The 12,111-nt window shown below is 47.7% G+C and overlaps 1 protein-coding gene across 11 annotated transcripts in view; it reads left to right on the top strand.

The window, feature by feature from the left end:
• Positions 1-8,618, top strand: part of MSI1 (musashi RNA binding protein 1) — an 84,009-nt gene extending 75,391 nt beyond the window's left edge. For 4 of the 11 annotated variants that reach the window (XM_043529997.1, XM_037878775.2, XM_037878774.2 and 1 more), the window contains 5 exons: positions 575-631; positions 3,663-3,731; positions 3,836-4,008; positions 5,033-5,098; positions 6,386-8,618. In XM_043529997.1, coding sequence (XP_043385932.1) covers positions 575-631; positions 3,663-3,731; positions 3,836-4,008; positions 5,033-5,074 — 341 coding nt within the window. In that variant the 3' untranslated portion in view covers positions 5,075-5,098; positions 6,386-8,618. The remainder of the gene's footprint in view (positions 1-574; positions 632-3,662; positions 3,732-3,835; positions 4,009-5,032; positions 5,099-6,385) is intronic. The other 7 variants (XM_043529998.1, XM_043529996.1, XM_037878771.2 and 4 more) reach the window with 3 other exon arrangements.
• Positions 8,619-12,111: the final 3,493 nt, after the last annotated feature.

The following is a 12,111-nucleotide window of genomic DNA, read 5'->3' as shown; positions in this document are numbered from 1 at the left end:
AGTGTCCCCTGCCCTCCTCTGCCCCCCATCCCCAATGGACTGTGTAGAAGGCCTGACATTAGGCGATTGGCAACGGGCTCTGGCAGCTTTCACCTCTAAGCTGCTAGTCGGAACCCCGCCTGCGTCGGCGGCGACTGAAAGTTGCTGTCTGGTAGTCTGTGCGAATCCAGTTGCTGGGTCTCAGTCCTAGCGAACCAGGTGTTCATATCACAAAGCCACCTCCAGCTCAACTGGCACTTGTTGGCAGTCCTAGCTGCGAGGCCAAGGATTGGCTGGGCCAAAGAGACTGAACTCCCCTTTCAACCCTGAGGCGCACAGTCTGGGCGGCTTCCACTGCCCTTGCCTGGGCTGTACCTGTTCTGGGGGTAAGCAGAGGCTTTCAGTCTCGCGTGCTGTCAGTCCAGCTCAAAATTCATTTAAAATAAAGAGTCAAAGGCCGGGTGCTGCAGAGACTTCATCCCTCTCTGTCTGGCCTTGTGTTCTATCCAGAAAGGCCCAATGCTGCTGTCTCTCTGCCAGATCCCCCTCGGGGGCGTTTTACAAGTTCCTAAGTTGTCTTACATTTCGTTTTTAGAATTCCGTGTAGAGCGGACCCCTCTCCCGAGTGCCCCCGTCCTCCCTGAGCTCACAGGTCAGTCCCGCTGATTTCCTAAAACTCACAAGCTGGAAGGGGAGAAGGGGCTTTGGGTTATTCCAGTGATGTCGCTGCCCCATAGCTTGGCGCAGTGAGACTGGAAACGTTCCTCATTTCCTCTTCCATCTGCACTAGCTACATCAAGAACAGGGGCTGGGGGCGAGGGGTGGAGAGGGGAACTGAACCATGCATATCACATTGGAGGAGATGAGAGATGCAGGTCTTACGTGATGAGGGCAAGTAGGCTTGAATCCCCAGATTCTCTAGCTTCTGAACTGCTGCTGTTCCCTGCCCTGTTTTCGCTTCTTATCCAGCCGTTAGCCTCTGAATCATTTATGAAAACCTTGTTGCTAGTAATGTGAATTCTAAGAAATCCACTACTCCAGTCCCAGCCTGAGCTGCTGTAGTGCAGGGCACTGGACCTGGGGGAGCTTGCAGCTACTTTGATCCCGCCTGGGACTTAGTGTAGGGAATGATATTTCAGCACTGAGTATGGTGAAGCTCACCGCTACCTAAGCCCCAGGCTCGCTAGGCAGAGAATGGTAGAGGAACATTGAGTGTGGTGGAGCTCCCAGCTGTACTCATCAGTAGTGGTGGTTGAGCATGGTGTAATAGAAGGGGGGATGATGAAGTTTTGCAAAGACTAGTCAGGAGTCTTGAGTATTTCCGCAAAGCATAAACACCTGCTTCTTCCCCCAGCTCCTCAGACCTCTGAGTTTGTGTAGCATGTATTCTTGGTGCTGCTCTTTCCATAGGATCTTTGTTCCATGGCCACGTTTTCCCAAGCTCTGTAGCATGCATGGTATTTGTCTTAGAAAAGCAGCTATGTCTAGCAGTGGGCTGGCCTCCTCCTCCCTATACACCATCCCATCTTCCATAACATCCTTTCACTCTGACACTTCCTTGACGCCATCTGTTTTTTCAAGGACTGGATTTTCCTGCAGTGAGGATACAGACTTCTGCAGGGAGCTTATTCTTTGGAAGCTTTGCTAGCTGCAGTGGGTTTGGGGAGGATTGGAAGGGGAGTTTTCCAATGGCTCAGAATAGTGCTGATCCTCCTAGAGTGTGCACGTCAAAGAACGCTGAGGTTGGTAAAACAAATTACTCAGAGGGAAGTGGGGTGTATTAAGTTAATAAAGCCATCTCCTGGAGCCACATATATAGTTGAATAAGCCTCTGAAATTCCACCTGTGGCTGTGATTCTGACGGTTCCCAAACAGAGTAGGGTTGGACTGCGTCTGTATTTGAATAGGGGAAAAAATGGGTGTTGCAAGAGTAGTGTTGATAACTCAGTAAAAGGTGCTCTTCCCTCTAAGTCCACGTGGGACTAGTGCCCCTGCAGGGTGTGAAGAGGCACCTTGCTGCTGGAGGAGCATAAAACAGAAGTCCTGCTCACTGAAGCTCATTAGAGAGAGACCGGTACTTTTGCCAGCAGTGAACTATTAATGCTGGTGTCCTGGTTAGCTGCCATGTTAGGTAATTACAACCTCTGTCCCTAGATTCCCTCCAGAATTTCAGCTGGAGACGGGGGTATTCCTCACTTCGCTGCTGTGGGCTGTTAAACAGTCACCAGGCAGCTTGTTGTGGTGGGTGCTCTGATTCATGTGCATGCCTTGGGCTTGCTCCCATGAGGTACATGCTCCCGCAGCTCCTGCTGAGACGTCCGGGGGAATGGAGGACATTCAGCATCTTGCAAGACCAGGCCAGTGGGTTGTGAAGTGCTTCAGGAACCTTCTGGCTGAACGTGGCTCTATAAATGTAAACCATCAGCCGGGGCTGTATTGAGTACAATTGAAACAAGAAGGGTGGTTCTCTGAAAGTCTCGGGTGCTGCTCCTGTGTGAAAGAGCTAATGAGAGGGGAGCTTCCTGGGCAAGGCAGAAGTCTGGTTTCTAACTAGATAAACTACAAGGCAAAAATATTTTTCCTACAGAGGAAATTGGATTCTTTCTCAGCAAAACCGGCCCTTTACTCACCACAACAGCATCTTTGGGAGAAAAATACTGTCCGCTCTGTGCTTATGTTTGCTGAAGACCTATGATAAGCCACTAACCCAAATCTAAGCCCCCAGTGTGATGTACGCCTGAAACCAGACAAAGCCTACAACTAAACATTCCCTCCCGAGCTAGTCTGGATTTCAGCCCTTTAACTCAATCGATTTGTTCTGACCTCTTTACATTGCTCTAAACAGAATCACAGTGGATTTCGCAGTAGAGCATGAAATGCTGACCCAGTCATGTTAGGGGAAATGAGAACAGTACTGCGTAGGTGCCTTGTGGCCTCAGGGCTGGGCACCCATGGCAGTAGAAATATGGACGACATTTGCTACATATAAGTTAAGGCTTCCAGTGTTAATTGTGCCTTTTCCGGCTTCTGCACTGCCAGGCGCATGCTCCACGCTTTTCTAGAGTGGACAGCCAGGGGGTTGCAGTTGGCAGGAGAGCTGGAAAAGTAGGGAGGATTGCATGTCTGCAGCTGTGTGAGATCTGGGGTGGAGGAGGTTGCGTGAGTATTGAACCATTGCTGTTGGAAGGTGCTAGAGAAGGGTGCTGAGCATTGGAGTTGTCTTCTGGATGAGATGTCAAACCAAGCTACTGACCCTCTGTGCCCACCAAAAATCCCCAGAGTTGGGGTGTTAGCCTTTAGGGTTGGAGCCAAATGCCAATAGCCATCCTAAATTCCCCATGCCGGTTCACCTGGCTATGGGATTCTCAGTCACTTCCTGTCCTGAGTTGGCATGTGGCGTTGCGGTTTGGCAGCGTCACCCCAGATGTCGCTGTGTTTCAGTCCTGAAGGAAAAGTTTCCTATGCCGGAATTGGTCAGTTCAGTTGCTTGAGGGCTTTTCTAAATGAAAGCTGTCCTGTAAATGCAGGGCTGTGTGTTCCTCCTGCATATCCATCCTGAGTGTAGCAGGTAACGTGCCAAGCTCATGCACCTTTTTGGCAGCTGTTCCCTGGAGGGAAGGGAAGGTGCCTGATCAGGAGCGTCCCTTGGTGCCGCTATGAAAGGCCTGTTCCTTCTCTTCCAGCAATTCCCCTTACTGCATACGGGCCAATGGCGGCGGCGGCGGCGGCGGCAGCTGTAGTGAGAGGGACAGGTAACTGCCACTTTCCTACCCGGGGAAGCAACCTGGCTGAGGTTTGCACTGGGCCATGAGAGGGGGGTGGGACGGGGTTGCATTTTGGGATCTTCACCATGTAGTTTTGCTTCCTCCCTTAGGTTCTACTCCGAGCCGCACTGGTGGGTTTCTGGGCACTACCAGTCCTGGGCCAATGGCAGAGCTTTACGGAGCAGCCAATCAGGATTCAGGGGTCAGCAGTTACATCAGTGCTGCGAGTCCAGCTCCAAGTACTGGCTTTGGTCACAGCCTAGGGGTGAGTGTTTCACACCCAGCTGTTGAGGTTGGGGGGTAGAAGGAGGTGGGGTGTGTATAAATCATTAAACCTTTTGGGATGGTGATTTCTACAACTATGAATACCCAAATGACAACCGCTGCAGGCAACCTCGAGGCTTGGTTACTGCAATATACAGTTCCTAGGCATAAAAACACAGAGCTTAAGGCCCCAATTGGTTCCTAATGCAGCAGCCTACTTAGCTTACAGAACAGGCTGCAGAGTGCATGTCACCTCAGAACTCTGCTCTCTACACTGGTCCCCATTGAATACCAAGTTAAGTGCTAGGGCTTGGTCCCATTCTTCAAAGCCCTCCGCAGAACTGGCCCAAGCTACCCAAGGGCCTATTACCTCACTCTGCCACATAGCCTGCCATGACAGCTACCTTCCTCTGGGCTGATGGAACTAGCACCTCAACGGTGAGACTCGTGAGCAGTGGAAACATCTTTCTCAGCAGCTGGCCATGACTGAGCTCACCACTGTAAGTGTTCAGAAAGACCACAACTATTCTCACTGTCAGAATGAAACACAGAACTCCCTTCCAAAGGTGGAACGTACGTGGGTCCCCAGGAATAACACAAGGCGGGACGGGGAGAGTGCAGAGCAAATATCTGCTAGCTGCATGTTTCCCTATGGAATGTGGGGCTACAGCTGGGAAAGGACTGGGGATTCCATAGGACTCTGCTGCGGGATATTAGGTGGCTCGGAAGAGACGGACTAGTGATGGCGTGTTTCCTGAGTGGGAGATAGTATGAGGGTTGTATCACTCCATGTAAATCTCAGGGTGCTGAGAGGCCTCCTCATAGTGCATTGGGGGCTAAATGATTCCAGTCAGATCTCTAAAGGGGGTAGGGCTGTCCTTAGGAATAGTACTTTTAGGGAGCTGTGTCACTGACATCCCAATAAATTCCTACAAGGGAAGGGACGGATGGACAAATCACACTCATGGACTCAACCTCTTTCCTTTGGTTTGTCTAATCGGGGGATTTGAATTCTTCCTCTGTAGGGTCCCTTGATTGCAACGGCTTTTACCAATGGGTACCATTGAAGCTAGCGACCAAGGAGGCAGGAGGTAAGATGTTTGCACAGGAGAGGTTGGGAAGGTGTGAGAGGAGTGAAGCTAGGCTCAGGAGGGGATTTTATTATTAAATTATACTGAGAGTTTCCTATTGGTTGGGCCAACGTTCAGGGGCTTCATCTGAAGATGAGAGCAAGGAGGCCAGGCGAGGGGCTGCATTCTGTCCTGTCCACCCAGTGACCCAGGTTCTAATTCCTTGTCCCAGACTTCTGCTCCCCAAGCTTGAAGTGCTGCAGAGGCATTCCATTGAGTGTGGGCAGGAAGGGACAGGAAATGGTGTTTTGCTTGAGTAACCTCTTTAGCCAGTTAGAGTGTCACTGTTGGGCTCTAAAGGGAAGCTCATCCAGGTCTCTGAGGCCAGAAGAATAAGTGGCTGTGCCCCAGTGGTAGCAGGGAGAAGGGGAAGCCCACAGTTGGAAGGGTGTGGAATGAGGGAAATGGAGAGGATAGTATGGAGACCTGGTAGAAATAGGGGAGTTGACGGAGACAGAAAATAGACAGGCACAGTTGGCCAAAATCCTAAGGCAATGTGAGCTCTCGCACTGGCATTCTGGAAAGACAAGCCCCTCCCACCCTTTACTTTGCAGTACCCTGAGTGCAGCTAACTCAGCAAATCTCACTGCTGCTGAGAGCACTGCATCTCTGGAGTGCTGTTTCCCCTCCATGGAGGTGGTCTGTGGGAGAAAAGAGGCTTCCACATCCAGATGGGAGTGGGGAAAATCCTACACGCAGCTCCAGCTGTGTCCCTGAGAACGGGGTGAGGGGGAGCTGTTGGAGGGTCTTGGTGCACACCTCAAAAGTGGCAGAAGTTTGGTAGTTTAAAAAGAGAAATGTGACTGAAATGAGTAGGGCAGATGTTTCCAGGGAAAGGGTGTGACTGGGCTGCTTCTCTTCAACCAGGGATAACTTGAGTGCAGTTTGCAGCGTATAACTAGCCTCGTCTTTACTAAAGAAGTTTGACCCAGGGAGCCCGCAGATCTTAGCATGCAGTACTCCTTGATCCAAGAAGTCAGGCTGCACTGCATGCTGGGGCTTGTCTCTTTGGCCCACACCTTCATGTTAAAGATAGGGGCAGTTGCATTCTGCCCCACTTCTTTGCCAATCAGGTGCAATCTTCATGCCACTACCAAGGTGCCAGCACAATCCTGCATTGTGGGTAATTTGGACACCCCCTGTTCCTGTGCCAGACAAGACAAAAAACTGAAAGGTTGTTAGTTTTTCTTTTGTTTGTTTCTGTCTCCTCTACCCCCCGTACCCCCCACCTCTGCTGGTCTCCTGCAGATTCCCCAGTGACCAAACCAAGGACAGCGGGCTGGAGGATCTGGTGAGCCTTGGGGGATGAGCCAAGGTTTCCTTTTTATTGAATAAAACTGCACACTGCCGGCTGGCTGCCAGGCTCCTGCTGACCTGCCCTGATCTCTCCCATTGAACAGACCACACTGGACTGAACGCAAGGAGATCATCTCGCTTTCTTACTAACCACCGATGGTTTACGCTTCTCCCTCCCCCAACCCCCCGATTCTTCTTTATTTATTTTATTAGCTGGTAGTTTTATTTTTTATTTTATTTTTTTATCTTTATTTTTTGGGGGGTGACCCTCTTTTTCATTGTTTGCTCTTTCCTGAGCTAGTAGACATATTTTATGAATTGGCTTTGTGATCGTGTTAGGTAGTTTTTAATGAGGAGTATTTTTATTTGGCTTTGAAATTGTTTTGAATTTTTTCAACTCTGTTGTTGTCAACATTTTTAAAGGACAGTCTGTGATGTGAACGCAGTTCTGAAGGGAAGAGAGATGCAGAGAGAGAGAAGGCTGAGCAGAACTGATGCATTTCTTCTTCTTTTTTTTTTTTAAAGAAACTGTTTTTAATTGTTTCTGTTTTGTAAATGTGAGGTTTTGAAATGTGTGAAGCTCCAAGGATCTGAAACGGTGGGACATCGCTACGGAACAAAACAAAATGTATATTTTGCTAAGTAAAAACACTACCCTTACAGCTGAAAGTATTTTTGTTTTCCTAGATTTAGTTTTACGTGGGGTTTGCTTTTTCCTAGTGTATAATATGTAAATATCGCGAGGTGAACCTGGCTGCAGCCTGACTCAAGGTTCCTGAACCTGGCACCTCAGTGTGAGCAATATTCTCCAGCAGAATCCTGACAGGACTCCTTTCTTTTTTGTACACCTTTTACTGTAAGATTTTAAGACCTCTGAGATGAAGGGGGGAGAGAGGGGAATGAAACTTACCAGCTATCGGCTATTTTGCTGAGCGGGTTAAAGCGGCTTCCAGTCGCTTGATGTACGGGCTCCCTAAGTGCCAGCATCTGGTTTGGCTAGGCAAAGGGCTTTACTGTCTCTGCTTGACTTTGTTATTTTGAAAGGAATTGACTCTCCAAATAGTATCACTTGTGTCAAGATGGTCTGGGGAAGGGCATCATCCTTTAGGGGGCAGGGTATTGGGAAGGGCTCATTGTCAGGGGTGGGATGTGGGGGTGGTCATTCTCTGAAGGGCAGGGCATTGGGTGGGGGAAGTCATTAACTGGGGGTGGTAATGTATGGGGGAAGGGTGAGTAAAGGGCTTCTCAGGGATCATATGAATTCTAGAATCACAGCTTCCCATTTGCTTTCCTCTGTGTCCTGAAATCTGTGGGAGTTCATCCTCTGTCCTGTAATTTGATTATATGGTCCCTTCTCCTGAGGCTGCCCAAGCCCTTCTTAACAAGTGGCCTCTGCTGTGAGGTTGCCTCAAGCAGGGATTTAAGGGGCAGGTTTGGGTCTGGATTTAAGTGAACCAAAGACCTTGTTGGGGGGGCGGGGGGGGTGATTAAGCCTTTTATTAAGATGCAGCCCAGTGCTTTCCCCAGGGAAATAATGCAGCTTCATCTTAAGTTTTAAAAATCATTCCCGCTCTTCTCCCAAAATGAGCCCCAGTAAGTGAGAGGATTGGAGGGAGGCCACAGGGCCCAAATGGACCCCTTCTTCCCTTCCACTTCCCGCTTCCCTTGCTGAGTCTTGAGACCCAGCGGCATGGGCCGTGCCTGACCAAGCAATACATCTGGAGAGTTCTGTTTAGTAAGAGGTACTTAATGGGTTAGTACTGAAAACACAAAGCAATAATTTTTGTTACTGAGACAAGAGTCTATGTCTGGGTTTTTTTAATATTTCCTAATTAAAGAAGAGCTGCATTGTATGGGGTTTATTTTTATTCTGTATACTTCAAATTTGGGTCTGCAGACAGCGCTTTCTTCCCTCTTGGTACATGCGCTGAGCTGCTTCTGTGCCCCCTTCCATGTACCTCCCAGCCCCACTGTATTGCCACTGGGCTGTGATTCGCTCTCCAGCCAGTGCTGCTGCTGCCCAGAGGCTGGGGCTCCAGTTTGAGGGCGGGCATTTTTTAAAACGAAATAAAGCTATGTTTTGAAGCCAGTAAGTTATTACACTCCAATGTTTGTTCTCTCCACACCTGTAACCCTTTTTCCAGATTTCAGTTTTAAATTCCTAATAAATTATTTGAAAATGGTCCTTCACAGTTGTGTTATATGTATGAGTGGCTCTGAATTGGGGAAGGCTTCACCCAGGTTTGGGGATGCTGGGAATCTTGCCCTGTGGTTGGCACACAAGCCTGGGATCCACAGTCGTGGCATTCAACTCCCAGCTCTGGTACATCCCTTAACTCTCTTCTGAGCATCTGTTTCCCATCTGTAAGACAGAGATGATAATTTTTCTCCACCTCACAGGGGTCATGCATGGATGTCTGTGGATTCCAGAAAGGGAGAAACACACCAGGAAATCAGAAAGCCTGGAAGTATTCTTTGGATTTGCTGAACACAGCAGAACACAGGAGTTAGATTGCAAGAAAGCAAATTGTGGAGACTGAAGAAATCTAGTGAATAAAGAGCACTGGGAGGAAATATTAAAATCTGCTAGTGTACAAGAAAGTTGGGGAATCCTAAAAAGCACTCTAATTAATACACAACAATGCTGCTGAGAGAAGAATGCAAATAACAAGCAGCAGCTAGTATAGTTTCATGAAACACTGTTCAAAGATCTGCTGGTGAAAGTAACCCCAAGAGTCCTGATGGAGTCTGCATTTAATGGAAATTCTACTGTGTTGTCACAGCTGTCAAGGTGGGAGGCTTTGGGATAGACTGATCCCTGAAGACCAGAGTTTTCATCTAGTATCCTTCAGTGATAGAATGAAATGTATCCTGTTTCTCCTTGTTTGGTGTCTGGGTGGTGCTCACTAACTCGCTTTCCCACACTTCAGGATTGGTTGTCTGGAAATCACCAGACGCAATTGCTCAGAGACTTGAATTGTACCTGCCACACGTGGGCCTTGTGCAAATGGGACACACAAAAATACAACACACACAACCATCAAGTTGTTCTTTGGGAGCACACGCTAAAACTGGAGAGGAAAGAAACTCTAGAATGTTAAGGCTTACAGGCAAAAGGAAAGGGCAATAAAAGGAATACAATAAGCTAGCTAGAGTAGTGGAGAACAAGAAGGCTTACAAGTATATGAAAAGTGAAAATAGTAGCAGGAAAGACAACGGGGAAAAGGTGAAATTAATGGTGATTCTAAAGCAACTGAGATACTGAATTGTTTTAAATCTGGCTTTAATAAAGAAGAGGTTTGGACAATTTAGTCATGAGAATCTTGAACTATGACTTGATAAAAAGCAGGGAAGAGTACTTCGAAAATGAACACATACTTAAGCAAATGCTCTGAATAATCTGTATCTCAGGGTGTAAAGGGAACTAGTTAATTAACTTTCTGAATCAATGAGTGGGAGTCTTAGAGAACTGGGGAGGAAACCAAGAGTTTAAAAAACAACAAACAGCACATGGGGGGACACAAAACGAGGAAAAAAGTAATCCTGGTAGTTGCAACCAGTAAAACTAGCTACAGTCCCTTAATACAATTATAGTGAGAATCTGAGAAGAGGCCTAGAATTTAAGGCAGTTCTCCAACCCTTTCTCTAGCCTTTGAGCAGTTCCACCAGTGTTTGAAAAAGTAGGAGTACTAGTGTAGACTGGTCACCCAGTGGTTTTGACACCATGTTAACTAGACCTACTCTGAGCAGGCTTAGAAGACAGGCTGGTAAGAATGGAAGTGGTCAGTCTCCCACTTTTGCTAGTTTTGGTGTGGTGGTACAGGTACTAGACATAGTGGGAGAACTGGCTAAAAGTCTCAGTGTAGTTGCATCCCTAGAGGATAATGGAACCATAAGTAATAAATATGGCAAGTTTTTATTTATAAAAATAGTTCTGGAGACACTTGATCACACAAAGCACAAAATGAGGAGCCACAGGAAACACAGTACCTGGAATATCTGGATATTAGTAAAGCATGTGAATGAAACTTGTCCATAAAAATTGAGACATTGAAAAGTGTCAGATGGACCACAGATTAAGGGGAATGATGATAACATAAAGTATTGGGTGGGTTGTAGGGAGCTGGCTAGTGGGGAGCTGCTTGTGTTTAAACCCACTTTTATTTAATATCATTTATGATCTGGAAAGTAGTCAAAACTCCATGAGAGACGTGACTGGGTGCTCCCATCACAAGCCAGCACTGGAAAATCAGTATCTCTGAGATAAATGATAACCAGGTGGGTGAGTTAAAAATAGTGGACCCAATTCACCCCTGGAATAATTTTGCTGAAGTTGGAGTTACATTAGAGATAAATTTGGCTCTCTCTCTAAGTTAGATGGTTTGTCTTTCCAGGAGTGTGAGTACCATGCCACCTGCTTATTCCTGGAATCAATTCATCAACAATTCTTTCCATTAGCAACTCTGTCATCAATCTGATGACACCTGACTGGAGAGAAGTGGATGCAGGTGTTCCCAGAGCGGTCATGGGTCAGCAGGATCATAGCCAGAGAAAGATCTGGCGGTGCAGTGCTAATTAGAGGTGCACTTAGTTAAGTCTGTCATGCTAGAATTGCTCTTAATGTGGGGCACTATATTCATCATTCCTGTTATACACAGTGTATTCGAGAGAACGAAACATTTGTGTTTTCAGGATGGTTTTGATGCATGGGAGAAGGGAAATTTTAAGGTGCTGGTAATTCTCCAATGCCCTCTGGAAAGGGGTTTGCAAAGTCGGTTCCATTGGCCAAATACAGGCCAGGTATATCTACAACACTGCCCTGTGCATCTTTAGTTCTAATGCTGCCTGTGGAGATGGCAGGTCCCAAGATGCAAAGTGCCATCTTGATCCCAGCAGCCTGGGAAGCACAGCATGCCATTAAAAATTAGGTTGGCTGAAATCTTCTCCATTTCATACAAACTAATTGTGGCTAGTGCATTTCTTTTGGCAAGATGCTAATGTAGCCACAATTCTGTCAAGGCAAGGGCTACCCCTGCACAAGAATGAGCTCGATTTTCTGTTGGTGCCCCCTCCCAATTTGCATCTCAGTGAAAGCCCTGCTGGATCTTTTCTGAATTCTGATATGGAACTGCAGGCTTAGTAACTGATAATTCTTCAGACCATTCCTTTCTACATTTCTCCTCTCCTTTGTTTACATCCTACCACCAATATCTTTCATGTTATGGCTGTTCCCTGCTTCTGCACCCTAAGAAGCTGAGAAACATTCCAACTCCCATGGTTCCTACCACTTGCCAAACATTCAGTGATCACAGAACTGGAAGGGATCTTGAGAGGTTATCTAGTCCAGTGGTTCTCAAAGCTGGTCCGCCACTTGTTCAGTGAAAGCCCTTGGCAGCCAGGTTGGTTTGTTTACCTGCCGCGTCCACAGGTTCAGCCGATCGCAGCTCCCACTGGCTGTGGTTTGCTGTTCCAGGCCAGTGGGGGCTGCAGAAAGCAGCACGGGCCGAGGGACATGCTGGACACCCTTCCCGCAGCCCCCATTGGCCTGGAACGGTGAACCGCAGACAGTGGGAGCCGAGATCAGCCAAACCTGCGGACGCGGCAGGTAAACAAACCAGCCTGGCCCGCCAGGGGGCTTACCCTGAACAAGTGGCAGACCAGCTTTGAGAGCCACTGAT

Source organism: Chelonia mydas, chromosome 15, assembly GCF_015237465.2.
Source record: "Chelonia mydas isolate rCheMyd1 chromosome 15, rCheMyd1.pri.v2, whole genome shotgun sequence".
Taxonomy (NCBI): domain Eukaryota; kingdom Metazoa; phylum Chordata; order Testudines; family Cheloniidae; genus Chelonia; species Chelonia mydas.
Note: the sequence above shows the minus strand (reverse complement) of the source record. Positions and strands in the feature narration are given on the sequence as shown.